The sequence below is a fragment of the Ursus americanus genome, chromosome 25 (genome assembly GCF_024610735.1).
Source record: "Ursus americanus isolate L20-20 chromosome 25, mUrsAme1.1.p, whole genome shotgun sequence".
NCBI classification, from domain to species: Eukaryota; Metazoa; Chordata; class Mammalia; order Carnivora; family Ursidae; genus Ursus; species Ursus americanus.
The window spans coordinates 4,723,631-4,751,427 of record NC_142151.1 but is presented as its reverse complement, the minus strand read 5'-3'; the positions used below and the strand labels follow the sequence as shown (position 1 = coordinate 4,751,427).

At 53.2% G+C, this 27,797-nt stretch overlaps 1 protein-coding gene across 8 annotated transcripts; it reads right to left on the bottom strand.

Moving 5' to 3' along the window:
* Positions 1-79: 79 nt before the first annotated feature.
* Positions 80-26,284, bottom strand: SLC6A12 (solute carrier family 6 member 12). 8 transcript variants are annotated; one of them, XM_045774433.2, is made up of 17 exons: positions 25,701-26,037; positions 23,730-23,814; positions 22,828-22,894; positions 21,458-21,724; positions 15,681-15,815; positions 12,721-12,861; positions 11,833-11,920; positions 10,617-10,749; positions 9,234-9,368; positions 7,350-7,453; positions 6,951-7,075; positions 6,445-6,557; positions 5,763-5,900; positions 4,927-5,029; positions 2,970-3,070; positions 2,326-2,496; positions 80-1,126 (listed from the first exon to the last, which is right to left on the bottom strand). In XM_045774433.2, the coding sequence occupies exons 4-17, from the start codon at positions 21,669-21,671 to the stop codon at positions 983-985; spliced, it is 1,845 nt and encodes a 614-aa protein (XP_045630389.2). In that variant the 5' UTR covers positions 21,672-21,724; positions 22,828-22,894; positions 23,730-23,814; positions 25,701-26,037; the 3' UTR covers positions 80-982. The 8 variants fall into 8 exon arrangements, with proteins under 8 accessions (XP_045630389.2, XP_045630380.2, XP_045630362.2 ...); XM_045774424.2 differs by lacking the exons at positions 22,828-22,894; positions 25,701-26,037 and adding an exon at positions 26,199-26,284; XM_045774406.2 differs by lacking the exon at positions 22,828-22,894.
* Between the last annotated feature and the right edge of the window lie 1,513 nt (positions 26,285-27,797).

Below are 27,797 nucleotides of genomic sequence, written 5' to 3'. Positions count from 1 at the left end.
GAGGGGACCCTCCCCCCAACCCCAAGACAGCGGAAACAACAGAAACGGGCGAGGCAGAGAAGACTAGCACACAGTAGCAGGCGATCCATACATGCTTGTTAACTAAGGCAAGAGGGTATCATGGGAAGAACCCTGGCCTGAGAACAAGGAGGCCAGGTGCATAGATGTGTGAACATGAAAAAGTCACTTTCTCTTTGGTCCTCAATTTCCTCCCACATGAAGTCAGGAGGTTGGACAAAAGCAGGATGGCCAATGGAGCTGCCTGGAGCACTATATTTGGAAGAACTGTCCGGTGGGAAAGACTCTGTGATTGACTAGCAATGTTCGCCTCAGGCAGAGGAAAGTACTGACACCATCCTTGGAACAGCCTAGGGATCATCTCTAAGTTCCTTCCATTCCAATGCTCCATGGGTTGAGGACACACATTGCAGGAAGAGTGTGGAACTGGGGACACCTTGAGACACTTCCAGGAAAATTCAAAACCATGATGGCTTGTGAAGGCTTTTTGTTTCTCTAGTTCCTTCCCCGTGAACTCCAGACCACCAAGCCTAGTGAAGGACCCCCTCTAAAGCAATGTCAGAATCCAATATGGTGTGTTCAGTTGTCACTTCAAACACGTTGTGTTCCATCGGGCTCTCCAAGTCAAAGCGTGATATGTATTCCCGTCAGCACTACCCTCCCAACGCACAAATATAGGAAGCTGGAACATGCCCAGAGTGGGAGCTCCCACACAGCGTAATGTGTTAGAATCAGATGGTGGACTCAAAAAAGACCACCTTCCTTTATAAATAAGATGTGTTCCAGCAGGACCCCCTCTCGCCCACCAGAAGGAGCTGTCCCCTCTGAGGAGGCCTGGCCTCTGGCTGGGGGCGCCCACGGACATCACAGAGGTTCTCAGCCGGACTGCGTTAAGGGGCAGAGGCGAAGGCTGTCCACTGTGGTGGCCCTGACAGAGGTTCCTGGCTCCATAGCCACCTGGCTGCTACAAGTGAGTCTCCTTCTCGCCAACTATTAGTCCCTCCTTTGCTGGGGAAGGCCCGCCGTCCTGGCTGGTACCACCATGCAGATACAGGTGCTGCTTGGGTTGTGGCAGGCTGGGGTCAGGGGTGGTGAGCTGTCGCAGGCGCTGTGGAGACAAGAGGGAATGAAGGGGTGCTACTGGTGAGAAAGGCACAGATATTTTGTCCTGTTTGTATGCCCAGGGCCCAGCACAGAGCCAGGCACGCGGGGGCTGCCGGTAGCATCTGAGTGAATACAGGAATAAATATTTTGAGAAGAGAGAAGAGACAATAGCATGGTGACTAGGACCAGGAACTGGCCAGATTCCAGTCCTGCCCCTCTTACTAACTACCTATGTAATTGTAGGCAACCCATTTAACCCCTCTGTGCCTTATCTGTAAAACGAAGATAATAATAGTACACAGCTCATAGAACAGTGCCTGGCAAAGGTAAGTTGGTCAATAAATGCCTATTTTTGTTCTTCTTACTATTACTATTATAATGGGATCAATAAGTCCCTATTATTTTGTGTGAGTAGTAGTACTACTATTATTACTGGTATTGGTGCCATCTCCTCCCCCTCCTTCTTGCCTTGAACGCAAATGTGATGACTGGAATCATGACAACCTTCTTGTGACCATGAGGTGGTGAGCATGATGATGAAGACATTCTCAGGACAGAGGTGCAGAAATATAGGAAGAGTTTGGTCCCTAATGACCTCTTTAAGCAGCTGACCCAACAGCAACAGCATCCATCTCTGGTCTTCTTGATGTAAAAAGAAAATAAGCTTATTTGCTTATTGCAGGTTGGGTTTTCTGTTACTTATAGGCCAGATAGATTTCTACAAGTGTAATGTCTTTGTGGGACATGCTCTATCCCCTTCCAGGAAGGCATGTCTTAAATTCTAAGCAGGGAGCCTTTTGCATGTGGTTCCCCAGGCAGAATTAAGAAAAGAAGCCAGGAGCCTGTGCATGAAATGAACCGTGATAACTGGTTATTAGTTTCCTGGGAGCAAGGAATTTGTGCTCTCTAAATCTCTGTGTCTGGGCACCTTTACGTTCCTGTTGTGACTCAGTTTCCTCCTTCAGCCTTTGACAGTTTACCCTTGGTCAACCTGCCCACATGATCTGCTAGAGGTCAGATTCTGAAGGTCTAGGACTCTAGGACTTTTGAGTGTTTCTGAAAATGAAGCCATTGGACTGGTCTTCAAAGATTCCATAAGACTGAAGGGCTGCCCCACACTCAGAGCTGGGCCCCACCCATGGTGTCCTGCCTACAACCTCCCTCAGAAACCCCCCTTCATGTATCACTTCCCCCGGCCCCTACCTTCCTGAAGGAACCCTGGGTCTTCAGAAGGGTGACGATGACAAAAAGTGGGACGCAGACCATGGAGGAGAGAGCCAAGACCCAGCCGATGGAGTAGCCCCAGGGAGGGTACACGTAGATGTTGTTGTATTTGAGAGGTGTGTACTTGCTCAAGGAGAAGAGGAAGGTGGCCTGGAAGGAGGGAGAGGTAGACGCAGATGAGACAGAGAGCCCTTGAAATCCTCCCTCCACCTGCTTCAATGTCCAGGGACAGAGGGCAAGTTAATGCACTGTGGTGCATCACTGAGGTAGACTAGTAAAAGCCATTACAAGCCGGGGACCAGGGCGTCGCTCCCCCGAGGACTGAGACAGGAGGAGCTCTGAGGAGGAGAGGAGAGGTGGAGGAGCCCTGACCAGGCAGACGGAAAGAGACCATGAACTGGGAAGTTGGGCAGTGGATGGAGGTGCTGAGCCTGGAACCGGAATGAGGCAGGGGAAGGAGATAGCCCCCAAAAGGAAGGCCAGGGGAACCAACCCAGAAGGCGAAATGGGCCACCCTCCCCAGGTAGCTGGATGGGCAGGAAAGGAGCCCCAGAACTCAGGCATCCTGTTCCTTGTCCCCAAGTCTTCTGGAGGCAGGAGGGGAGCTCCTGGTGGGCACATACCAGGCAAAGTCCAGGGGTCAGAAAGAGCCAGGAGATCTTCACCAAGGGCCATGGCCGGTAGCCAATCATATCTTCGATGTTGTCATAGAAACGATCTGCCCCTGCCCAGGCACAGTGGGAGAAGAATGTGAGAACAGGAGGAAGGAGACAGCTTGTGGGGATCTGGGGAGGACTCACCTGGCTTTGGCTTCTTCCCCCCACCCTGTGAGGGGAAACTGGATCGGGGCACATGAATGAGACAGGTCCCGGGCACCCCAGCCACAAGGCAGGGAGCAAGGAGGGAGAAGGGGCTGCTACCAAAAGGCTGGGAGCCCTCGGGAGAGTCACCCAACCTCCCGGTGCAATCCTCTGTCCCCTTGTCTAGGAATGAAGATCCTAAATCCTCTCCACAGAGGAGGGTGTGCGCCTAAAATGGCACGATGGCTACGCGAATGCTTGTGTATTTACACCGCAGACATGAACTCAGTTTCAAGTCAAAACAGCAGAACAGCCAGGGTCCCCCTGTGCCAGTGTAGCACGCTAAACTCACACAGGGCCAGGAAGCCACCGGGAAGGTTCTAGACTCTGGAGGAACCACTGTGCGTTCTCGGGAAAGCATGGCAAGAGGCTTGATCTGTGTTTGTGGAAACACTGACTGGTTTTGTTTACTGTCCTTCTGTTTCCATGTTTGCTCCAGATCCAGGCCCAGCCAGTCCTCCAAGGAGGAGAGAGCCACTGATTGGGGAAGACCCTTGGATGGCCTCCCTAGCCCTTCCTCAGCAAAGAAATCACTTCCCACTGATCACCGGTGTACATGAAATGCCCCCATTAGGGAGTCATTCCTTTGACTTCCAAATTTCTCCCCCAGTTACCAACCAGATATTGCTGGGAAGGTGTAAACGATTACGGTTGCTCAGCTCTTTAGAACTCACTGTGATGGAGTTTATGAGATCCTCTTTGAGAACAAGTTCTGAGAAGCAGTAGAGGAAAATCAGAAAGACACCAGTTGCTTGAGGTGAGAAGATAGGAGACATGTCCAAGGGGAGGAAGGACGCCAGATAGGAAGGCTTAGGATAGCACAATAAAAACCCTCCTACTCACGGCTTTCCTACTCATGCCCACTACATAGCACCCACCTACCCTCTCTGTCCCGGGCCTTGTTACATTGGCAACGTGTTCCCCCAACCTGGTGCGGTGGAGCCCGAGGGTCCTGGGATATGACGATGCCTCCTCCACGTACTAGCGGTGTGAGCTTAGGCAAGAGACCTACTTCCTTGAGCCTCGCCTCCCCCTGCAAAGGGCCACTGTGTGGGCTGTGAGATAATGTATGCCACAGTCAGCACACCGCTTGGCAATTAGCAGTGCACTGACTTTATGGATGCATAAAGGCTCCCCCCCCATTGTCATCAGGCCTGATAATGGCCCGGATGTTCTAGCATTCAGCACCCTGGACTAATTACCCCAGCACTGAGCGGGGCAGGGCCAGTGGTGGAAGTCAGTGGAAGGCAGAGTTCACTTCAGTAGGAGAAAGAAATGCAGAATAGCCACAAGGAGAAAAGGTACCTCAAAAACACAGGAATGAGTTTCCTGTTCATGGAACTACTCAAGCAAACTCAGGGTGATAACCTAGGAAGGGAATGTAGGGATGTGGGGAGGCTCAGGCGAAGTGGTACTAAAAGTCTCTCCTGGCTAGGATTCCCACTGCTGAAGGCCTCCAACAGCTTTGGAATCCAGAAAACCATTGCCCGTTGTTCCTAATCCCTCTCACTATTGCAGGCAATCAGTTTACCCGAGCTCTGTCTGCCCTAATGAGAAATGCCTGAGTACCCAGTGATGGATGAACGTCCCAGGGCAGCAACACAGAGACCTATAGAAACCACAGGGCCGGCCCACCCTGTCTCTCCTCCTGGGCAGATCACGCCCTTCCGCTGTGGGGGCGGGGGCAGAGGCCGTCCCTCCCTCTCCTCCCTCCACTTACCATACACCCAGCCCACGCAGATCACTTCAAACACCGCCAGGAAGAGCAGGCAGATGCCACTGGAAGCGTAATAATCAAACAGCTGGAAGATATACATCCCGCCCTGCGGAGAAGTGAGCGGGGCTGCCGCCTTGGCCGGGGTGGGCGGGGGACCCGCTCCGCAGTGAGGGCGCAAACACCCATCTGGGTACCCATCCTGCCCAGCCCATGGGAAGTCATTCCTTGCAACTAAAGGGAGTTTGCCTTGCCTGCCCCTGCCTCCAGGCCCCTCATTGAAATCAGCACAACCACCTCTGACTGCTGCAAAGACCTTGGGAACTGTGGCACACACACTGTTTCATCTGCCCAGCATCGTACCTCGCAGCAGCTGGCACCACCTCACTCTGAGGGCTCCTCTCCCTGCTCCAGGCCTAAAGCCGAGTCAGCGCTGGACACTTACAGTGTTCTTAGGAAAAGGTCCCGATCTTCCTCGGGGGTTGGGTGGGTGCCGGGAGCTGTGCCAGCGTTCTTTAATATCAGGAGGGAAATCTGGCCAAGAACGGCATTCCTGACAATGCCATTAGAGCAGCTGGATCCAGCCATGCCTGAAACCAATTATCTCTAGACTTTTCAGTTTCCTGGCCCCAAAAAACTCCCCTTTCTGCTTAAGCTAGCTAGCATTTGTTTTCTGTCACCTGACACCAAAAGAGCTAACTGAGCATAGGAAGGTTCTACTGTGTTCAGCCTCGCTGTGATGACAGGAGAGCTGGTGTCAACACCCCCAAGTAGCTGAGGAAGATGTGCCCCTGGCTCCCTCAGCCTGGAGCGCAGCCTGCAGGCCGCACAGCCGAGCTCACCTCCGTAACCAGGAAGAGCCCTATCAGGTAGCACAGGACCGCGACGGCCAGAATGAGGAGCTCCCGCCGCCCGCTCTTCCGGAGCTGACTGGGGAACATGTCCACGGAGGCTGTCACCAGGCACTCCACACAGACAAACTGCAGGAGGAAGGGAGCTGGGGTGAGAGGCACTGCCTGCCCTTGGGCCTTCCCCCAGCATGGCTTTGCCCTGGCTGCCTCTCACCCCACTCACCCATGCTGACTCACAGGAGCACAGGAGGGGGCACGAGGGCAGAAGTGGGGTGGCCAGCCCTGCCCTTGGCTGCATCTCTACAACAGAGGGTCCCAGCATGGGGGTTCGAAGGGGAGACATGTTCTGCCCCCAAGGCTGGGGGGCGGGCCTGGCAGCTTGAGCTGAGGGGCTGGAGGGAGGCGGGAGGGCCATTGGGGAGGGGGGGTGTCCATGGATGGGGAAGGGTCAGGCCTGGGGGGAAAGGCAGGTGGCCCCTCACAGAATAGGTTGGTCTTGAGGCCAGGGGTCACCCAACAAACTGCAAGGACAAGCCCTGGAAAGCAGAGGGGGATTTGGAATATATGGTCATGGCGAAAGGAGATGGGGGAAAGTCATGCCCAGAAATGCAGAAGCTGGCAAGAGGGTCACCAGGGCAGGGAGTGGTGGGGTGGACTGGCCGGGGTGACACACCTGGCTGTCCAGCCCTAGGAAGATGAGCATGATGAAGAAAAGGCAGGACCACAGCTGGGATAAGGGCATCATCGTCACAGCCTTGGGGAAGGCGATGAAGGCCAGACCAGGACCTGCCAGGCACGTAGCGGGGGTCAGGAGAGCTCCCTCCTGGCTCTCACTGCCCTCAGGGAGTAGCCTTCTCCCAGGGCTCTGTGTGAGTGTGCATGAGAGTGTGTGTGAGAGTGTGAGTGTGTGTTTGTGTGTGTGTGAGTGTGTGTGTGGAGCAGTTCAAGAGGGCAGGGTAGTTTCATCCACTGCCAGATGGCTTGGGCATCCGTTCCTGCATGCACCCTCAGAGCCTGCGCCCTCCTCCCCCCAGGGTTCAGAAGGCCCTGCTCTGTGCCAAGCAGGGCCCCCAGAGGCTAAAAAGTTCCCATCAGCCAGCTCCTGGGACTCCTGCCTGGGACCCTGGAGGAGGGATCTGTGTTCTCCCCTCAGGGCCCAGACAGCAAAGTGGCACCTACCGGACTCGGCCACCTCGGAGATGGGCACCCCCTGCTCTTGGGCCATGAAGCCCAGGATGGAGAAGACCACGAACCCAGCCGCAAAGCTGGTGGCGCTGTTCAGGAAGCAGAGGGCGACGCAGTCCCTGGGGGGGGCGGGGGGGGGGGTCCAAAGACAGCGGGGAGCGGGGAGGGTAAAGGGAAGCGAAAGATGTGCGAGGAGAGGGATGGAAGAGAGAATGGGGGAGGGACCAAGATCAAGGACGGGAAGGTGAAAGAGGAACAGGGAGGGAGAAAAGGAGGGAAGAGAGAAATTCAGTCTGGGAACTGAAGCTGCGATTCCCGGTTCCCGTTGACACTCCAGGAAGGCCAGCCCCCCCAGAACTCCGGGGTCCCCAGCACCCCTCCACCCCCAGTCACCTGTAGCAGTTGTTGTGGTACTTGTTGTAGCTTCCCAGGGCCGTCAGGCATCCCTGGCAGATGGCGAAGGAGAAGAAGATCTGGGTGCCCGCGTCCATCCACACCTACGTGAGACCCCAAGAAAGTGGTAGGGGGGCGGGGCAGGCGCCAGCCCATTGCCCCTCAGACCCTGTTGGCCTGCTGGGTGCACCCTCGGAGTCAGTCACTCGCTATCCTCCACTCACATGTCACTGCACAGGCAGGCTCATTCAAATGTGGCTCTGGGGGCACTCAGGAGGCAGGGCATACTTTGATTTGGTGGGTGGAGGAGCAATGCCCAGAGAAGGCTGGGCGGAACTGAGAGCACAGGGCTCACACCACAGCACTGAGTGCCTCAGGCAGCCGAGATGGGAGGGCCAAGGGCCACTTCATTCGAATATAAAGAAAAACCCCAGGACTCCTTGGGGAAGAGGAGGGTGTGGGGCAAAGAATGTGCTCAGACAAGTCCTAGAGGAGGAAATAGAAATGCACAGATCTGTGCGGAAATTTCCCACCTCGCAGTAGTAAAAAAAGTTAAATTGAAACAGCAAAATGATACTATTTTGATCTCTCAAATTATCCAAGATCAAAGGTTAAAATAAATTATTATGGAATCTCTCATGGGCCCTGCAGAAAAAAAGGGTACCCTCCAATACCGGTGGGGAAAGTCTACATTTCTCTAAAGCCAGTACGTTTCAAAAACTTACACACACATACTCTTTGACTTAGCGATTCCAAGTCTGACTACAGTCAGGAAGTAATCAGAGATGTGGTCCAAGATTTAAATACAAGGTGTCTGTTGCTGCTGTATATACGATCATGAAAAAATACCTGACCTAAGTGTCCAAGAATAGGAGCAGACTGATGACCCTTGCTCTGCACGTGGGAGCTCAGAGGACGGGGAACCTGGTCTGGCGTGCGCACTCTGCACGTGGGAGCTCAGAGGACAGGGAACCTGGTCTGGCGTGCGCACTGCCCCGCTCTGTCCTTAGAGCACTACTTGGCCCTTAACCGGTCCTCAGTACATTTGGATGGATGAGTGACTGGATGGATGATAGATGGACGACATGGTATATGCAAGTGTTTAAGATGACGTTTACAAATGAATTTAATAACATGGAAAATGCTTACAATATAATTTAAATGAAAAAAGATACATCTCTATATAATTATCTCAACTATGTTAAAACACAGACACACAGATACACACACACACACACACATGCACACACACACACACACACACACCCCAACCAGAAAAAGAGTTGGAAGGAAATCTAAAATGCTTGTAGAGATGATAGCTGAGTGGTGGGATTACACGAGATCTTTAATTGTTCTCCAGTGGGGATACATTGTCTTTATTTATTTTTATTTTTTTTAAAGATTGTATGTATTTATTTGACAGAGAGCACAAGCAGGGGGAGCAGCAGAGGCAGAGGGAGAAGCAGGCTCCTCGCTAAGCAGGGAGCCCGATGAGGAGCTGGGATCATGACCTGAGCCAAAGGCAGAGCCTTAACTGACTGAGCCACCCAGGTGCCCGATATATTGCCTTTTTTTTTAATTTTTTTTTTAAAGATTTTATTTATTTATTTGACAGAGAGAGACAGCCAGTGAGAGAGGGAACACAGCAGGGGAGTGGGAGAGGAAGAAGCAGGCTCCTAGCGGAGGAGCCTGATGTGGGACTCGATCCCAGAACGCCAGGATCACGCCCTGAGCCGAAGGCAGAGGCTTAACGACTGCGCCACCCAGGTGCCCCATCGATATATTGCCTTTAAACCAAGAGAAAAGCAACCAGAGATTTGCAAAAGTACAGCTGTGGTTTGGGGTGGGAGTCAGGGGAGAAACTGTCCCCGGCGCAGCTCCTACCTGGGGGTCCTTGAGGCGAAGCAAATCGGGCTTCAGGTAGTAGATGACGCCCTCGTAGGCTCCGGGAAGGGTGATGCCTCGGACCAGGAGGATGACCAGCATCAGGTAGGGAAACGTGGCTGTGAAGTAGACAACCTGGAGGGAAACAGGCCCAGTCACGCTGCTGCGCACACGGCCGCCAGGAGGTGCCAGGGAACCTATGGCGGTCCTCCTGTCGTCCATCCTCCGGCAGCAAGAGTGGCACCCAGCTCAGCGTCAGACACCTCCTTAGAGACGCCGAAAGGGGGTGAGCACCTGCAACTCCACACCTTCCTTTACACGTGCCAGCGGGTCTGGGGCTTCGAGGCAGGTGACACGTGAGATACACATCAGCAGGGCGAGGAGGGAGGAAGGCTGAGGTTGGCAGTGGGGCACAAGCTTCCAGCCATAGATTTTCAAAGACTATTTTAAAATCCAGAATCTGGTCTCCCGGAATCCCTCTCCAGGCTGTTCTCCCTATGCCCCCTGGTGAGGGAGGGTCTTGGTGACAGAGGGGGAGCAGATCCGCAGTGACCTGTGGCAAAACTTAAACTGTACATCTCCAGGCTTAAGGCTGAGGGAGCAGCAGTGGCCTGAGCTCTGGGATATGGAGACGGTCTGAGGGGTCCACTCTGCCCCCGACCAAGCTCAGCTCCTTATCCGAGGTGATGGCAATATCTGTGTTATCATCACTATTACTAGTTTTATTATTACGACAACCTGGGGAAGGGGGAGGCTGCCCCCAGAACAGGCTAAGCAGAGCAGTCAGGATCCTGTCTATTCCTGGCTTTACAAAGCATGAAGCATCAACCTCAGATTCCCTGGGTTGGAAATAATGGCTCAAATCTGAACTCTCTACACATACAATTAGCCACTGTTGTCCGTTCTTGGCTTGAACCCCTTTGATGATCAGAAACTCACCACCTCAAAGACAGTTCTGTTTCCTGGTTCATACCACGTACTACAAAAAGCAAGTCATGAAAGTGTATGATCCTACTTGTCTCATGTACACACATAATAGATGCAGATACACGCAAACTACATAAAAAGGAAACCAGAAGGCAATACAGCAAAACGTTAATAGGGGTCAGTAGATCCAGGGCCACCGTGCTGGCTGGTACAGTGATTAGCGGGACTTTAATGTTTCTTCTTTTGATCTGTATGTTACTTATGTAAATGGGTTTTTTACATTCATATTGAAAGAGAAAGTCTTTCCTTGTACTGAGCTAAACCCTTCCTACATTTCCCCTGTTCTCACCGTGGCTCTCCCTTACTCTACTCTTTCTTTCAGTTCTCCAGAGGGACTCTGTGAGTGTCCCCATCTGGGGGGCACAAAGAGCTTACCAAGGAGCCAGACCACCTCACCTTGCCTGTAGTCTTGACCCCCTTCCAGATGCAGAAGTAGCAGATGACCCAGGCCAGCAGGAGGCACAGGGCCAGCTCCCAGCGCAGGGCCCCCAGGTCATGGATGCCTGAGGTGATGCCCAAAACACGTCTCCTGAGGATGGAAAAAAACAATCAGCTGAAAGGCGAAAGGGAACAACTTGGCATTTCTCTTCAAGTCTCTTGATTCTTAGAGCTGACCCCACAGATCTCATGTTCCAGGCTTCCCCTCCCCATCCCACTGCACCCCTCCCATGGCCATGCCATGTTCCCACCTGTGGTCTCTATGCCCCTGCTGTTAGAAGACCAAATCATGTAATCCCATAGGTATCTTTGTCTTTCTAACCATCCAGCTTTCTCTGTTGTACAGAGAGATAGAGAAAGAGAGAGAGAGTGAGGGTGGTATGTGACGTGTGGGTGAGTAGATGGAGAGTAGACACTTACACAGGCAGGCTGATGTGCAAGCACAAGGGTACCAAACAGCGGGGATGAATACGTTTTAGTATCTAAAAAGTGCAGGGAGGGGTGGAGATGTGGGTGCGTAAGGTTGGGTGGATGTGTGAGCTTTGGGTGACATGAGGGCACACGCGTGTAAGGGTGTAGGTAGACACAGGTGAGGGCTGGTAAATATGTGTGGGTTTTAGGTAAGCGTGAGGGTGCAGGCCGACCTTTGCAAGAATGAAGGTGGACATGTGTGGACGCGGGCAGCTGTAAGGGCGTAGTCACGTGGAAGGGTAGAGGTGGGAGTGTAGGCTTTGCCCTACAGATGCTCTTACCCTGGCCAATTTCAAGCTACCAACATAACATCACTGACCACGGAGCTGGGGAGTGATGTGCACCATCTCCTCTGAGCTGGGCCAGACCGTTTGCCCTGCACCAGTGGACACGTGTCGGTAGGTGTGAAGGTGTAGGTAGAGGCCTGGGGGGGGGATGGGTGCAAGGATGCAGGTCGACGTGGGTAAATGTGTGAGTCTGGGTAGACATAGGTGGACCCGGGGTCATTGGGAGTATGTAGGTGGACAAGAACGGGTAGATGTGAGTGTTCCCCCGGGTCTCAGTGATGTGCCCGGCGGGAGCTGGGTAAACACTGGGGAGCGCGCACAGAAAGGCTTAAACTCGCACTCCAAGTCCCAGGCCTCAGACGTTCAAATTTCCTGCTTGGGGTCCCTGGCCCGTGGCATCCAAGCCCAGCACCTACTCCCAGAATTCCATGACAGGTGAGGTGAAGTTCTCAGAGGGGGTCGCTGTGCGGGCTCCTGAGCGGTTCAGAAAGTCCATGCAATGCTCTGTTGGGGACAAGGGGGGCTGTGTGTCAGCCAGGGACCAGATGGGGAGAGATGCCCTGTTACTCTAGTCCCCCCTGACCCTCTGACCTTTCAGCCTGGCAGTCCCCATCATTCCCAGTCCCAAGAGCTTCCTTTGGAGCCCCCGTGTTCCAGGAGTTGACCGCCCAGGCGGTTCCTGGGACCGCCATCCTCCCCACCTGCCTCATGCTGCTCTTGTTCCAGTGAATCGGCTGTTTCTCTGGCCACCCCGCCAACCAGCCTCTGACATAGACCTCCGATCCCCTCTGCCCCCATAACTGGCCCACTCAGTCCATTCAACACACAAATGGACTGCGTGCTTGTGCCTGCTGGTCCCCCCCAGACAGCCTGCTGTTCACACGGGGGGTTCCTTCTCATCCTTCAGCCCTCCGCCATCAATTTTCCTCCTGCTGTTGTCAGGTTTCTGTAATTTCTTTCACCCAGCGCAATTTGTAATTAATTGATTAATTTGTCCGTTTGTACCACTAGACTGTCCGCTCAGGGAGGGCTGGGGCCACGTGGTTTGTGCTTGCCCTTGGACAGCTAGCCCCCAGCACAGAGTGAGTGATGATAACCCCTTGCAGTTGCATAAAACATTCACAGTCTGGTGGGGCTTTCGTGTCTCCTGGTGGCTGGTCTAGGTTTCCACAGAAGGGTCAACCAGCAGGACGGCACCTGTTGAGGCAGGGGCTGCCACCTGTCCTGTTTGTTTGCCATGGCCAGCTCACACAGGCCCAGTCCCTAGGCAGAGGCCCCGGCCCAGGGGCTGAAAGCGTGGATACCTGTGTTCCAAGCATTGGTGCAGGTTGTCCAGGGCAGCTCAGAGGTAAAGGAGCTGAACAGGTAGAAGAGGGCCCAAGCGAGGATGACGATGTAGTAGATGTTCAGATAGGACTCGATGACCACGGACGCCAGACCGATGCCTGCGGGAGGAGGGGTGCATGGGGAGCAACAGGGGAATCCGAGAGACCCAGTTAGCCCAGCAGAGCAGTTAGAAGGGTATTGGGTGCTACTGAAGAGAATCACCAGGATTTGTTTATTGGGCTGAGAAGCCACAGACAGCACATTTTTCTATGAAAAACAGGTTACAAAACACCTCGGTGTGCATTCTTCCAGTTTTGCAATAGATATTTGAATGTATATCTTCTTTTTTAAATTTTTTTCTCATGCATAATTTATTTGACTTATGTCTTTTTTTTTTTCAATGAGATGAACTCTGGAAGGATTGTCATTCAAAAGTTACCTGTGGTTCTCCAGGTGATAGGGTTTCGATTCACTTTTAAAGTTATTTTTTTCCTTTTGTCCATCTGCATTCTCTAGTTTTTCTGTGACAATCGCGCATTACTTATAAAATGAAAAGGGGCAGGAAGAACAAAGGAGTAAGTAGGGAAATTCTGATAAGAATCAGTCTCAAGATAAGAGCAAAAACCAAAAGAAACCAGCGAAGAAAAAAAAAAAAAGTGGTGGCTGACTGTTGAGAACCCGGGAGCCTGAGTGGGTCTCAAAATGTCAGCTCACTGCCAGAGAGGGGCAAGAGCAGCAGCAGAGGTGACCTGTGCGCCCCGGTCTGACAGCGGGGATCTGGAGGCTGGCTGTGGGGCGATGCTCCTGCGCCCAAACCTATCAGGGCCGGGAGGGAGCAAGGGCAGGCACAGTCCGCCCCTCCCCCGTCCCCTTCCCCTCTGCCCCGCCTGCTCTTGCAAACGTGGGACATTTCCACAGTCATTTTAAAAGTAGCACGTTGCCAGGGCGGCTGTTAGTCCCGAGGTGTGAAAGCGGGCAGAGGAGTGGGCGCCCCGCCCTGCCAGCGCCCGCCTGTTTGTCCTGCGTCCCGGGTCCCAGCCGCCAGCGTCCTGGGGAGTCGGCCCGCCGCCCGGGGAAGCCGGTGCTCCAGGATGGTTTAATGAAGCACAGTCCCGAGGCAGGTCGGAAAACCAATGCGGACTGTCCACAAAACCAGCCCTTGGCCGGGCGAGCCCACCCTGATTGTCTGTTCCCGCTGGCCTGGCCAGCTCGACCGGAGCCCCGCCCCAGGATTTCCTGCGTTTGGGTCTCTGCAAAGCATGCAGGCGTGGGGGGCGGGGGCGCCCTAAAGTGACCGTGGCGCGGCGGCTGGGGCCTCGGGAGGGGCGGTGGCCCGGGCTGCTGATGGCGAGGAGGGTCCCCGGGGAGCCGGGCCGCCGGGCTGCTCAGAGCGCACACACAGACACCCACACACCCAAACAAGGGGCCACTGTGCAGCCAGTCGCCGCCAGAACGCGCTGTGCTCCCACCGCCCCGTAAACACCCGACCTGACCCAGAAGGAGGGGGGGGTGCCCCATCTCTGAGGGGAGGGATGATCTCGGGGGAGGAAGCTTGTGCCTGTGTGTAAATGGAGGACGGAGGGTGTGTTCTGGGTGTGTGGTATGCTGGGCTCCCTGGGATGGTGAACTGTGGGGTGGGCGCAGTCAGGCAGGTGGAGGGCAGGTAGTAAGCAGCCTGGACCCTCCCACCAACATAGGGACACACACCTAGAATGGGCCTCTCCCTGAGACCCCAGGCCTTGGAGTCTCTGTCTCTTCGACTTGGAAAAGAGGGAAGGAACAGCAATCCCTCCTCCCAACCCCCATCCAACACTTGGTTTGCTCACCCTATCAGTGGTGACCCCCTTGGAGAGAGGCCAGCCCCGGCTTTTACCACCCAGGGGCTCGCTTGGTCCCACAGATAGAGCCCAGCTGGGTGGGACATTAGGTGACTGAGGGGTCTAGAGCAGACTGCGGAGATACTGCTCTGGCTGAGGCCGCAGCACTCTCGCAGGACCCAGCGCTCGTGAGTAGAAATGTATGTGGGCCAAGCTTCGCCCAGCCTCAGCCCCTCACGGCTGCTCCTCCAGGGGTCCCAAGGATGCCCCAAGAGGAATCAGTAGCAGACTAGCCTGGTCCCCACAACCAAACCCCGATCGGTGGTCAGGTTCCCAGCCTGCTTAGGAGCCAGTGTTTCCCCCCATGCCCACCTCAGCCCAGCCTACCAAGCTGGGCAGTAATCCCAGATAGCCTAGTCCCTGGGGCTCCCTCAGAGACTGGCGTGAGAGAAAGAGGCCTCGCTTTATTGCACGTAAGCAAGGAACCCGTCAGAGACAAGGGTTGGGTTTCCCACTGGCCCCCAGGGAACTAGCCCAATCAACTAAAGATGGGGTGGGGGAAGGACACCGCAAGCTGCTCACATTAGTGCCCGCAAATCCATGGAGAGAACAGGAGCTTTCCCTAACCTAATCCCTAACCTAATTCCTAACACAGGAAATAGCATGAATTTTCAGCTCGGGGAGACCTGGGTTCAAATCCCCAGTAAATGATCTCATTTTCTCATCTACAAATAACGAAGCGAGTTATCACTGGAGGATCCGATGAGGAAATACCGTAAAGTGCTCACTGAGCCGTACAGTGCAGGGCTCTGTAGATGGCAGCCATCGTCATCATCATGACCACAGTTATGGCCCTCGCCACGCCCTGGGGGGCTGCCTGGGAACGGCTTTCCCAGAAGTTGATGAAGATGAAACTCCAGGATTCCTCACTTTCAAGGACGCCTTCCTCCCCATGATCTGTAAGCTTTGGGCCCCCCAAAGTCTGATGACACTTCTGTGCCCCCCACAGCCCTTAGCATCCAACGACAGAGTAGATGAAAGTGGTGGCGGAGGAAAGGGGAGGAGCGACAGGGATGGAGGCGCTCGGTGGCCCTGGCAGGAGGCCAAAGGGGAACACTCACCCTGGAGAAGGGGGCAGATCTTCCTCCAGGCTGTCACACTGCCTTGGCTGGTGTACTGGCCCAGCGCCACCTCCAGGAAGAACACTGGGATACCGCAGGTGAAGAAGAAGATGAAGTAAGGGATGAAGAAGGCTCCTGTGGAAGAAGGGGGGCGGGGGCTGAGTCCTCGAGAGAGCCGCGCCCCGCCCCCTGGCAGCCAGTCTCCCTCCCCACCCTCCCAGGGGCCTGCGTTGGCCTCCTCCTGTCTGCGACCAGGGACAGGCAGAAATTTTCCAGTCTGAACCCCACTGGGGATAGGAAAGACCTTTGAAGAAAAAGGAGTGAACATTGAGGTGGAAATCTTAAAAGATGCACTATTTATTTTCTCAGTGTGCTTCCCAAACTTAGTCCATTTATTGGTTTTGGACCCGAAACATGTGTTCTGTATAATTTGATATGCTTATTAAATTATCAAGTTTGTTACATTTTAGAGAAAAACATACAAAAACACCTCAGAAAAATTATTTTTCCTCTAGTAATTTTCAGATGGGTTTTTCCCCCTCCTCCAGGCTCTGGCCCGAACTGGGGTCCCAGCAGAGAAGGCCCTTCCTCTGCTCAGGCAGATTCTGGGCACTGGGGTTTCCGCAGTCACGTGATTAGGCGCTGACCGACAGGGCCCCCTACAGGTGGAAAAAGCATCCAGCAAAGTAGGGAATTTGAAGACAACCCTAAGCAGCCAGTGCCCACTTCGGTCACTAGGACACATACCTTGCCTCAGGAGTGTACCCATGGGTGAAGAGAGCATTGTTTCCTGCACCAGAATAACACTTAGCACCTGTGTGGTGCTTACTGTGTGTAAAGCATTCTTCTGAATGCTCCGCCAACATCAGAATCCTCACAGGACCACCTCCCATGGGCCAGGTACCATGGTTATCCCCATTTTACAGATGAAGAAACTGAGGCACCAAGCCAGGTGGTCCGATCCTGAGTCTTTCTCCTTCTCACTACATTATAATACTTCACAATTAATCCACATTATTTTGTAGGAAAAATAGAAAATACAAAGGGGGATAAAGGAAAAAATACTGTATAGCCTTCCAATTTTCTTATAAACACACACATGTATATAGATAGATGGATATAGATATATATTTCTTTTTTTTGGAAAAAATGAGAACCTACTATATATTCCTTGATAACCATTTAAAAACATATCATGAACCTATCATATCAATAAACGTGGACGGCATCATCTTAATGGCCATATCATTTTCCACCGCAAGCATCTGTCTTAGTTCATTTCATCGGTACCTCCACTGGCCTTTTTGGTTGTTTCATTGGAAACCCTGCTGCGATTCGTTGTCCACATCCTTGTGCACCTGGCTAATTAGCTCCTTAGTATAAATTTCCAGTAGACGAATTGGTAGGTCAGAAGATAGGCACAATTTCTTTGCTCTTCTTTTGTGTGTGGTAAAATACATACAACATAAATTTTACTTTTTAACCATTTTTAAGTGTACATTCACGTTGTTATCCAACCATCACCACCATCAATTTCCAGAACCTTCTCAGCCATCCCAATCTGAAACTCTGTAGCCATTAAACACTAACTCTCTATTCCCCGCCTCTCCCCGGCCCCTGGCAACCACCATTCTACTTTTTCTCTATGAACTGTTTTTCTAGACACCCCATATAAGAGGAATCATGCAGTACTCATGTTTTTGGTGTCTGGCTTATTTCACTTAGCATCATGTCCTCAAGGTTTATCCATGCCATTTTGAGGCTGAATAAGATTCCCTCATGCGTGCACACCACATTTTGTTTATCCATCTGTCCACTGATGGACATTTGGGTTACTTCCACCCTTGGGGCTTGAACGTTTTTTCAAGGTCTTTGACATGCACTTGCAAATTGCCCTCCCAGCCTCTCCTACCCATCTGCAATATGTGAGAGTGAAGGAGAAGGATCTGTGAGTCTTCTGAGCCCCCCAGAGCCACAGCTGCCAGTAATCCTCCAAGTCCTGAAGTCCTTTTTCACCCCAGCTTTGCCTGCACATCCTGAGTACGGCTGGAGCATTCCTAAACCCGGTGCAAAGAACACCCCCGACTCTAGTTTACGTGGCCTAGGTGGTTACAGGGGTGAGGCTGAGGGGCAGTGTGTGGGGCTCTCCCAGAGGGCACTTCACCGGAAGTCTGTGGCGGCACGTGACCTGCGGGCCCCTTCCTGCTGGCTGTGTGGAGGTCCTTCCCTCTCCTGAAGAAGACGGCCTCAGCTCGACCCTTGGCACGTAGACTTCTGCTCCACAGAAACCAGGGTGAGCTCAGGAGGCCCGGAGCTAGACCTTCCTCAGGCGGAGTCGGCCCTGGAAGCTCAGTGGTTAGCCCTGGGCCACGGCAGGCAGTGGGAGGAGGTCGGTTCTGGAGCGCCTAGAGGTGTCCATTCTTGGCTTTCTCCCTGGGTTTTGACACACTATCACTGCAAACATCCTCCCCTCCAATGAATGTCTGAGAATCCTCACCTGGGGAGATTGACCTGGCCCACAGTTCTCTTGGCATCTGCCCAGGCTCTGGGCACGAGCTGCCGGATGAGGCCCCCCGGGGATCTGTAAGGACAGGGTGACTTGAGATGTGTTCGTAGTCTCCCTGCCCTTGCTCTAAGGTATGCCTTGTTATCTCTGCCAAGCACACGCTCCAGAACCCCTGGCAGTCTGGAAACTCAGAATTCATAAAAATCTCTTTTGGGGTGAAGACAATCTAGTTTTTTTGAGGATGATCTAGTTTAGCGACTCCCTGTTTTTTAATAACTAAAGACATTATTACATCTATAACACTATATTTTCATCCCTGTTGAAAGATTTTTCTCTACAGAACTGTTGGTTATCTAATTATTAATTCATTATCAATTGATTAATATATCAGTAAAAACTATATTTAACTGCTTTTCTTTCTTATTTTTTTTAAAGCAAGGCAGACTGCCACCTGCGGTGCCTCGTTTGGGTGTGTCTGGAGTCTTGGAAGCTTGAGTCCCCTATGTTCTCCTACAAATGGACCTTGAGAGCCCGTTTCGAGGTTCTAGCAGGGGAATGAAGCTACTCCTATACCCTTGACGGAAGAATGGTCCTCCTCTATTGGAGAAGGTCGTCCTCTTCGGACCGAGCGCACAGCTTCGGGAAGGACACGTGTGGAGTGGTGAGGGAGGAAGGGGACCCCCGCCAGTCCAGCCAGATCAGTCAAATCAAACCTGGCCATCAATGGGGTGACAGATATTACAGCCAGATCGCCCTGACATCCTAACTGCTACCTAAGGAGTTACGGTCAGCTGGAGATAAGCCCTATTATCACAGTGAGTTAGTACAATTCTAGCCTGAACCAAAAAGTCGACATCTGAGTTAGTTGGTGAAGTCGTGTTTGCACATAGATCCAGGATTAAGTTGTCTGAAATAAGGAAACTGACAGTCCTACTTTCTTGGACCCCCAAAGACCAGTGACCTCAGACTGGGACCCCTGACCTTGCTCAGCCCCTCATGTGGGAGGGAGGAGACAAGAGAGAGGGGAGGCAGGGTGTCCTCCCCGGGTACTCAGGTTGGGACAGAGCGAACATGAGACCACAGACTCTGCCCAGTAACTGGCATCTGGCACTGCCTCTTCACACACGACCTGGGCTCATCCCAGCATCCCAGCACGCTGTCCTAGGCGCTTGTCTCCCCACACTGCCCCACGGCCAGGACAGAGGCCACAGCCAAGTGTTGCCACCAGGCAGAACAAGGCAGTGTGGGCACCCGAACCCGAAAACCTGTCCCCTGGACCCTCCTTCTTCCTCCTTTTCAGATGGCAGGGTGAGTGATATGCGAGCCAGTGAACCAGGCGTCCAGGGCCTGCAGCTCCCGACCACTTCTATGATCTTGGGCAAGTTGCTAAGCACCCCCGGGAGCGTCCGTGCGCTGCATGAAATGGGGGCTCAGCCCTGATCACCTTTAGCTCAAGCACAAATGCCCTGCGTGTCTGTGAAACGGGCCTGGGACAAAGAAACAAGTCACCTCCCCTACCATTTCTCCCTGCCTCCCCTAATTTCACCAGCAGTCACCACCCCCCCTCGCAACTCCCCAGTTTTGCTCCATAGCCCTCAGCTGCCAGGAAACCCCATTTCTATTTCTTTGGAGCCATTAGTTCAAGCAGTTGGTAATAGTAACTGCAAGGTTTAAAACACAGAACAAGACACCCACAGATGCTCAGTAAATACTTGTCAAAGTCAATATGGGGGCCCCTGGGGGGCTCAGTCGGTTAAGCACCCAGATCTTGATTTCAGCTCAGGGATTGAGCCCCTGGTCGTGGGACTGAGCTCCGTGTCAGGCTCCACACTCAGCTCCACACTCAGGGGTCTGCTTGAGATTCTCTCTCCTCCCCCTCGGCTGCTCCCCTCCAAATAAATAAATAAATCTTTTTAGAAAATTAAATATGAATAGGGTTTAGAAGGGTTTTCTAAACAATGATTATCTTTAAATAGGAATGTTTCTTCTTTATACCTTTCTGGAATATTTCAGATTTCACAATAAATGTGTACAATTTCCACAGAAAGAATAAGGGTATTTTCGAAAGGCAAAAATGAATCTGTCCAGTCACAAATAAATTCATATAAATGAATGCTTCCATTTGTACGAAAATTCTAAATAGGTAAACCCACAGCCACAGACAGTAGATTAGTGGTTGCCAAGGGCTGGCAGCCAGAGGGTGTAGAGAGTGGCTGCTAATGGCTTCGGGCCTTCCTTCTGGAATGATAAAATGTTCTACAATCAATTGCGGTGACAGTTGCACAATTCTATGAATATACTAAAAGCCTTTAATTGCACACGTAAAAAGATTAATCTGGCCCCTTCCCACCATACCCCTGCTCATTTTTACTACCAGTGTCGAAAAATAAAAAATTATATTTCTTCAATTAAAAAAAAAAATCAGAGACAAGGTCATATTTCTCTGCTCAAATTCTTCAACACTTCACATCTCTCTCGGGGCAAAGCCTACAAGATCACCTCTCTGATCTCTTCTCCTACTCTTCTCCCTACCTGTCACTGCCCTCCTCCTTGCTGTTCTTCAAACAGGCCAGGTGCACTTTCGCCCCAGGACCTTTGCACTTGCTTTCCCTCTGTTTGGAATGTTCTTCACCTGGTCTCCATCCATAAGACTCACTCCTTTACCTCCTTCAAGTCTCTGCTCAAATGTCACCTCCTCAACGCAAGCTTTCCTGGGCACCTTACTTCACCTTTCAAACCTTCCCTCCACTTCCCCCACCGCCAACGACGCAGCATTCCATACCATCTTCCCCGCTTGGCTTCTCACCATTCCACTCCTCACCCTTCAACGTACCATGCATTTTACTTCTGCCTCTGTCATCTGCCACCCTGCACTAGAGTATAACACACAGAATGTGTTCTGTGCTGTATCTGGAACAATGCTTGGCACAGGATAGGCCCACGATAATACTAGCTGAATGAATGACTGCTATCAGCAGCCGCCATTGTACAGGATCATGAAGGACTATTATTATCATATCTTGTTACACACTCAGATTCCTTGGTCCTGCCCATTACCGCCATTACCCTTCACCGTGGTCCCGGGAGGCATCATCCCTGGGTCACGGAGGAGGACCCCTGAGGCGGAGCCAGAGCTCAGACCCGGGCCCTCCGACTCCATGCCAGCCTCCTTCCATTTTACCACATCGCCAGGCAGGAGGTGCCTGGGTAGGCCCTGCCTGGCGGTCAAGGCACAGCTCTCCCCACCACGCCTACCTCAAAATGAACTCACCACCTCCATTTTTGTAGCAGAGATAGGGAAACCTCCAGACATTCCCCAGCCCAATGATCTCCCCGGCCACTGACAGCACAAACTCCATCTTGTTGGTCCATTGGCCCCGATCCTTCACCTGGTCCTCGCCTTCCTGGTCCAACTTCTCTCCCTCCTCAGGGAGCCAGGAGACCACAGGAGGCCCGTCCTCGGGGACTGCCACTTTTCTGTCCATGGCCACGAGATGGACCGGGAGGCGGTGGAGCAGGGTGGTGAGACAGGCACTGCCTGGTGGGAGGAGAAGGGGTGAGCCGTATCAGCCTGAAGCGTGCCCTCCACCCCTGCCTTCTCCCTCCTAGGCTTCTATTATTGCTAGAATATTGCGATAACATTTCCTATTGCTGGAATATGGTTTAATATCGTTGAGCTGTTGATCTTCTTCCCAAACTCTCAATGACTTTTACACCGAAAGTTACACTTTGCTCTCACCACTCGGAGAACAAATAGGGAGCCAATCTTAGTTTGTCCATTTTGCAGAGGGGGAGATCCAGGCCTTGACCAAGGAAGTGACTTGCCTACGACCATACAGTAGTAGACTAGAAGGAAAAGGCTTGGGGTCTTTTATTTTGAGTCCCTTCTGATATCCACAGCCAGCCACCATCCCCGCTCACCTGTCTGCCCAGTTCCACAGGGTCCAGTGGTTGGCACCTGCCCAGCCTCCAGCCTCCAGGCCAGAAGGGATCAAAGCCTGCCAGGGGTGACCGGAGGTCAAAGGGCAGGTGTGGCCCCGGTGACAGCATGGTCTTCCCCTAGCTGGTTGTGTGCTCTTCCCTATGCCAGGCAATTGATCAACTCAGGGTAAACATGGGAGCCAGCTAGGTCTGGACGTCTGATTGGGAGGGAAGGAGAAGGTGGGGCCTCTGAACAAGGCCAGATGAGACCTGGGATTGGTGCCAGGACCAAGTATAGGCCTTCGAGGGAAACCTGGTTCTTTTTCTCTCTCCATTGTACCTCTGTCCTGAGAACAAGCCAGGGGCCCTGGCTCTAGATCCCAGAGCGATTCTCACTGGGGTGGTGGTCTCCCCAAGGGAGCCCCAGATGTGGCTGAGCGTGACAGGAGGTCACTGCCGTTCCTGACTCCCTGCTCTCCTAAAGAGCCCAAGCTCCCTGGACTGCCAAAAAATGACGTGGCCTCTCCCGGTCTTACTCTGTACATCTGTCAACTTGCAGGAGATAAACTGCAGTGCTGCGGTGTTGTACCTGCATTCCTTGTTTGCCCGCTCCCCCCCCCCCCACAGCCACCCTGAGGCCACCTCCGCCTCGGCTCCCGGGGAGCTGCCAGGAGGAGGTGCCCCGGCTCCAGAAGGAAGCACCCACCCAGCGCCCCTCACCTCCGGGGAGCGCTGGGGGAATCAAAGTGACCAGAAGCTACCAAGTGCTCCATGCTCCTCCAAGGCTCTAGAGAAACACAAGGGATTCTTTTTACTAAAAGAAGCGTCTGTGTTTATTTGTTGGTCCTTTTAACCCAGGCAACGGCCCAAGCCCAAGTCAGTTAGAAAGGCGTGGCAAGAGCCATTTGAGGTTATGGAAATTTTTGAAGGTGACTTGAAGGGTACAGGTTATCCCAGGAATGGGAAAGCCTGTCGGGTGAGAGTCTGGTATGGGGACCTACTCAGAGGTTTCCACTGCAAGCTCAGCCCAGGAAGAAAGATGAAGAGAGAAGCACCTAACGGAAACCAGAGGTCATCAGTCTCCGATGTAAAGGAAGAGGAGGGAAGGTAGGGGGGGAAGAAGGCTTCCAGGTTCAGAGGAGACCGTCAGACCCTGGGGCTGGGGAGGCTTTGAGAACCAGAGTATCAGGTTGGAAGAACAGGGCAGTTTGGCCCCAGGGAAAGATTCGGTGTTCCTGAACCAACTGCAGACGTTGCTACAGAATCGGGGCTCGGGCGCCTTGAGGAATGGCCCCGGAATCGTTATAAGACGAATGAATGGATGGATGAATGAACTCAAAAACATTAACGGAAAAAGCACCAGGTAGGAAACCTAAGGTCTAGTGTGGAGCCAGCCAATAATAATACTAATAAAAGTTAGCATTCGACTCATCATTGAGCCAAAACCTGCACTTCTTCATATACGTTATCGAATTCCCTCTTCATTAAAAGCTTTGAAGTAGGTATTACTATTAACTCCATTTCATCAATGAGGAAATGAAGCTCAGAGAGATGAAGGAACAGGACTTGACACCTTGCGGGTCTTCAGTAAAACTATTTTTAGATGATTCGAATGAACTTACCAATACAATACAGGATGGAGCTGAGTCTCTAACTTGCTGTGTGATCTTAGGCAACTCACACGTGCTCTCTGGGCTTTAAACCCCCCTGGAAGAAGAATGAGCCGTTCAACAGGCGTGCCGGGAGGGTGGGGGATAGAAATAAGACCCATAAAAGACAAGGAGAGATTTTTGCCCTTGCTTGTCAAGCCACAGCGTAGCTCAGCTCGGGGCGAGCCCAAGCACAAAGGTCTCCAAGGGGGTGGGCAGGGGACAAGCTTTCCTGTTCTCAGACTAGAAGCAGCTGTGTCAGGCCACACTGTCCTCAACAGTGGAAGAAGGGGAGACCTGGCGGGGCCAAGGAGTAAGCGAAGGGAAGACCAGAGGAGAGTGCAAGGCGGGGAAGCAAATCTCAGCAGGGTTTGGGCTGTATCGGAATGGGGAAGATAAGAAGAGAACACACACTGATGAGCTGATACTGATGCAACATATTTTTTTAAGGTTACTGGAAAGATCATAATTTATGGGTCAGAGTGAAAAACCGGAATGGCAGAATGAAAGCAAGAGCATGTGGGAAGGAAAGCTGGCCCCGAGCCACGGTAAGTCAAAGGGAAACAGGCCTCTAGTGCAGCAAGTGGGATTCAAGTTAGACTCAAGGAAGAAATGTTGAGGCAGAGGTCAGACATAAACACAAGCTGTACAGAGCTCTCCTGTGGGGGTTACTTTTAAAAGCCAAAAGGACGGCATGCCCCCCACCCTCCTCACCCCGTCCCCACAGTGCCCTTCCACCCCTAGCCCACTGGCGAAGAATAAACAACAGTGTTATCCACAGTCAGGATGACTTCCACAGATCTCCCCTTCCCAAGATCTCCCCCGTCCCAGCTCTGCCACCTCTCTGGCCCCTAGCCCCCCCTTCCCACCTCTGCTAAGCTGGAGCAGGGTCCAGGGGCATGCATTGGAGCTCACCACACGTCAGTGCCCCCCAGGAGCAAAGACACCTACACCCACACTGGGCTCAGTGCTGCCCATCGAGGAAATCTTCAAGAGGCTACCAAGTCCAAAATTAACCATTTTCAGGAGCTGGGCATGTGTCGGGGTCTAGGAGGAGGAGGCCTGGTCAGGGTCTAGCAGAAGAGCAGACAGGTGGAGAAATACTACGTCCCACATGCCACTAGGATCCCAGCTCGGCCCCATCACCCTCCCAGTCCAGCACAGGAATGGCCCAGCCCTGGACCCGGGGTCGGGGGGAGGGTGGCACAGGGGATGCCCCAGCCCCTGCTTCAGCCCACACCCACATACCAGTTCCCATTTCCGTACACACACTGGTGCCATTCCCGTCACGTCCCTTTGCACACACATACCTGTGTGCATGGCACCAAAACCTGACTCCGGCTAGTCCTTCACACATTGTGGGCTGCCCGCTTCAGCTGGTGGCCGCCTGCATCTCCCCGCGGCTCCCTTGTTACCCTTCTCTGGCACAAGCATGCTCACGCCTCCCCACAGCCCGAGCTGGGGCAGCTTCCTCCTTCTGGTAGGCACTTGGCTCCCTGCTTGCTCGGCTTGACCCGTGTGGGAGGGCAGGAACCCCTCATCTGCATGGCTAATTGCAGGTCATGCGTCTTCAGGAATGCCCAGGTTTGTCCTGTCTGCTCTTCCTTCCCATCTTCCTGGGCACTGTCTGCTTCCCCTCCCTCTCCGAGTCAGGTGATCACCCCTCTTTCACCCACTCTCTGGGGCCAGCCCCCCCACCTCTGGACTTTCCCAGGCTTGTCCCTGAGCAACTTAGAAGCTGTGGGTGGCTTGGGGGAGCCAGGGTGATGCCCTTGGTCCTAAGATTCCCAAATATTAGACTTTCCTTCGGCCCCAGTCTTTTGTACCCCCCCCCCACACACACAATCCTACAAAACCTTGCCTCCCAGGACTCACCCCTCCAGCCCCTCCGAGACACCTCTAAGGGACTGAGAAGATACAGCCCGTCCTCCACTTCCTGCTCACCTCAGTCCCGATCTCGGCTCCCGTGGTCAGCTCAGCTCCATGCCTCCAGTCCCTGGGACAGTCCCGGGGAAGCCGCTTACAAGAATGCCCACACAGCTGGGACCTGAGAGGGGAACCAGCCTGCACCTTTGCTCCTTCTCCTGTTTCTCCCAGCTCAGAATCCCATCCGAGTTGTTGTCCCGGGACTCCCAGATAGAAAGCGGCTGCGTGTGCGTGTGTGTGCGCGAGTGTGCGTGTATTGGGAAGTGAAGGGACAGAGAAATACCACAAGCAACAGGAGGGACTGAAGCCAAAAGTTTGTGCACCAGGATTACAAAATCCAACCTCAGGAAGCCAAGTCCTCTGTCCCCAGTCCCCCACCCCCATCTCCCTCCCACTGTGCGCCCCCCCTCCAGCCCTCCCAGTGGGCGCTGTCCCAAGACGACCCCTCCAGACCTGCTCGGACTCACATCTGACCACGTGTCCCTCCTTTTGTCCCTCCGCCTTCCCCCTCCTCACCGTGCCCCTCCAGGACCGGCTCCTTCCAAGGGAAGAGACAGGATGCACGAGGCAGGGGGCAGCCTCTTACCAGAGCAGTGGGATGGGAGCTGCCAACCCCCAGGCTGGAAACTGAAAACCTCAGGAGGGGAGTTGGCCTCACTGACGAGGGCTCCGGGAGGAGGGTGAATCACGCGCTGGAGTTTTCCACCAAGTACCTGCCCTCTGTGGTTTCAAGGCAAGGCTCCGGACCTTCACAACCACTACCCTTTTCCTTGGGATTTTCCTAGAGAAAGGTATGCTCTGGGGAAATCCCAGAGCATACCTCAAGAAGCCTAATCTAGAAAGGACACAGGTTTACAATCAGACAAGACCTGGGTTTCAACCCTTCCTCTGTTCTACCGGTCAGGTCACCTAGGCAAGGATCTGAGCCTCAGTTTTCCAATCTGTAAAAGGTGCAAAACAATACCTACCTACTTTTCACAGTTAAAGACAATATGGTAAATTGCTTAGGATATTGTGAGTGCTTCAGCAGGGGGTGAGGGTCCGTGGTGTTTGCTGTGTGTCCTCTGGAAGCAGGGGCAGGGATGGTGTGGCGTCTGGTCCCAGGCAGCAATAATAACGCTCTGGTGACCTCTCAGCACTAAGGCACGAACGGAGGCTTGTCTGATTGCCTGGCCACCATCAGTGTTGAACTTGTATTTGTTGAATAAATGTGTGTGCCCCTTGCTATGTGCCCAGCGAGCTCATTCAGAGCATTCTTGCACACGCCCTCGCCCTCGAGGTGCTGGGTGCAGGACCGTCCCATGGTCATTCATTCAGAACTGCCAGTGCCTCTTTCAAGACAATGAAGGTGTTTTGAGCCCCAGGTGGTGCGGAGGGAAGGGAAGTTGTGGGGAGAAGGGAAATTTCCCTTTGCATGAGCTTCCCCTTCGTATTTTAGAACTTCCCAGCAGGGCTGGGGTGTGAAGTGAGAATCTCAGTCTGTAGTTTTCCATCAAGCAGCCTCACTGGGCGGCTCGCAGGCCCCTCGCAGCATCTCCTGTGGGGTTCCCCAGCAAGAGAAAGCCAGAGCGAGTCTCAGTTCTCAGACCCCTTGCCTCTGTGAAACCAGAAGGCGGCCGGAGGGTCAGCCCTGCCAGAGTTCCAGGCAGAATTCACACTGCAGTTACCCTGTGCTCAGCTGGGACGGTATGACCTGCATTGCCGCATCTGTCCCTGCATGTTGGGTCCACCACGTGTCAGCCATAGAGCTCAGTGCAGCGGGGACACCAAAGTCCACGAGATACAGAACAGCCGTGGCAGCCATTCTGGGACAAAACACCCAGCCTCTCCATGAAGGGGAGTGAGAAGAAAGAGAATCAGACTAGGCAGAGGGTTAATTTCCTGGCTCATTCATTCATTCAAAAATGTTATTTCATGCCTATAATGTGTCGGGCTTTCCACAAGGACCTGGGGTTACACATGGACAGTCCTGCCTCCTCGCCTTTGCCTTGTAGGAGACTAGCTGCCTTGTTGACCCTGGATTCCTTTTAACTTTGAGCCCCCCCTTCCTCAAGCCCCCACCCCCACCCCCGGCGCCTGCAGCTTCCAACCCCCACTGGGTATTCAGACCAATTA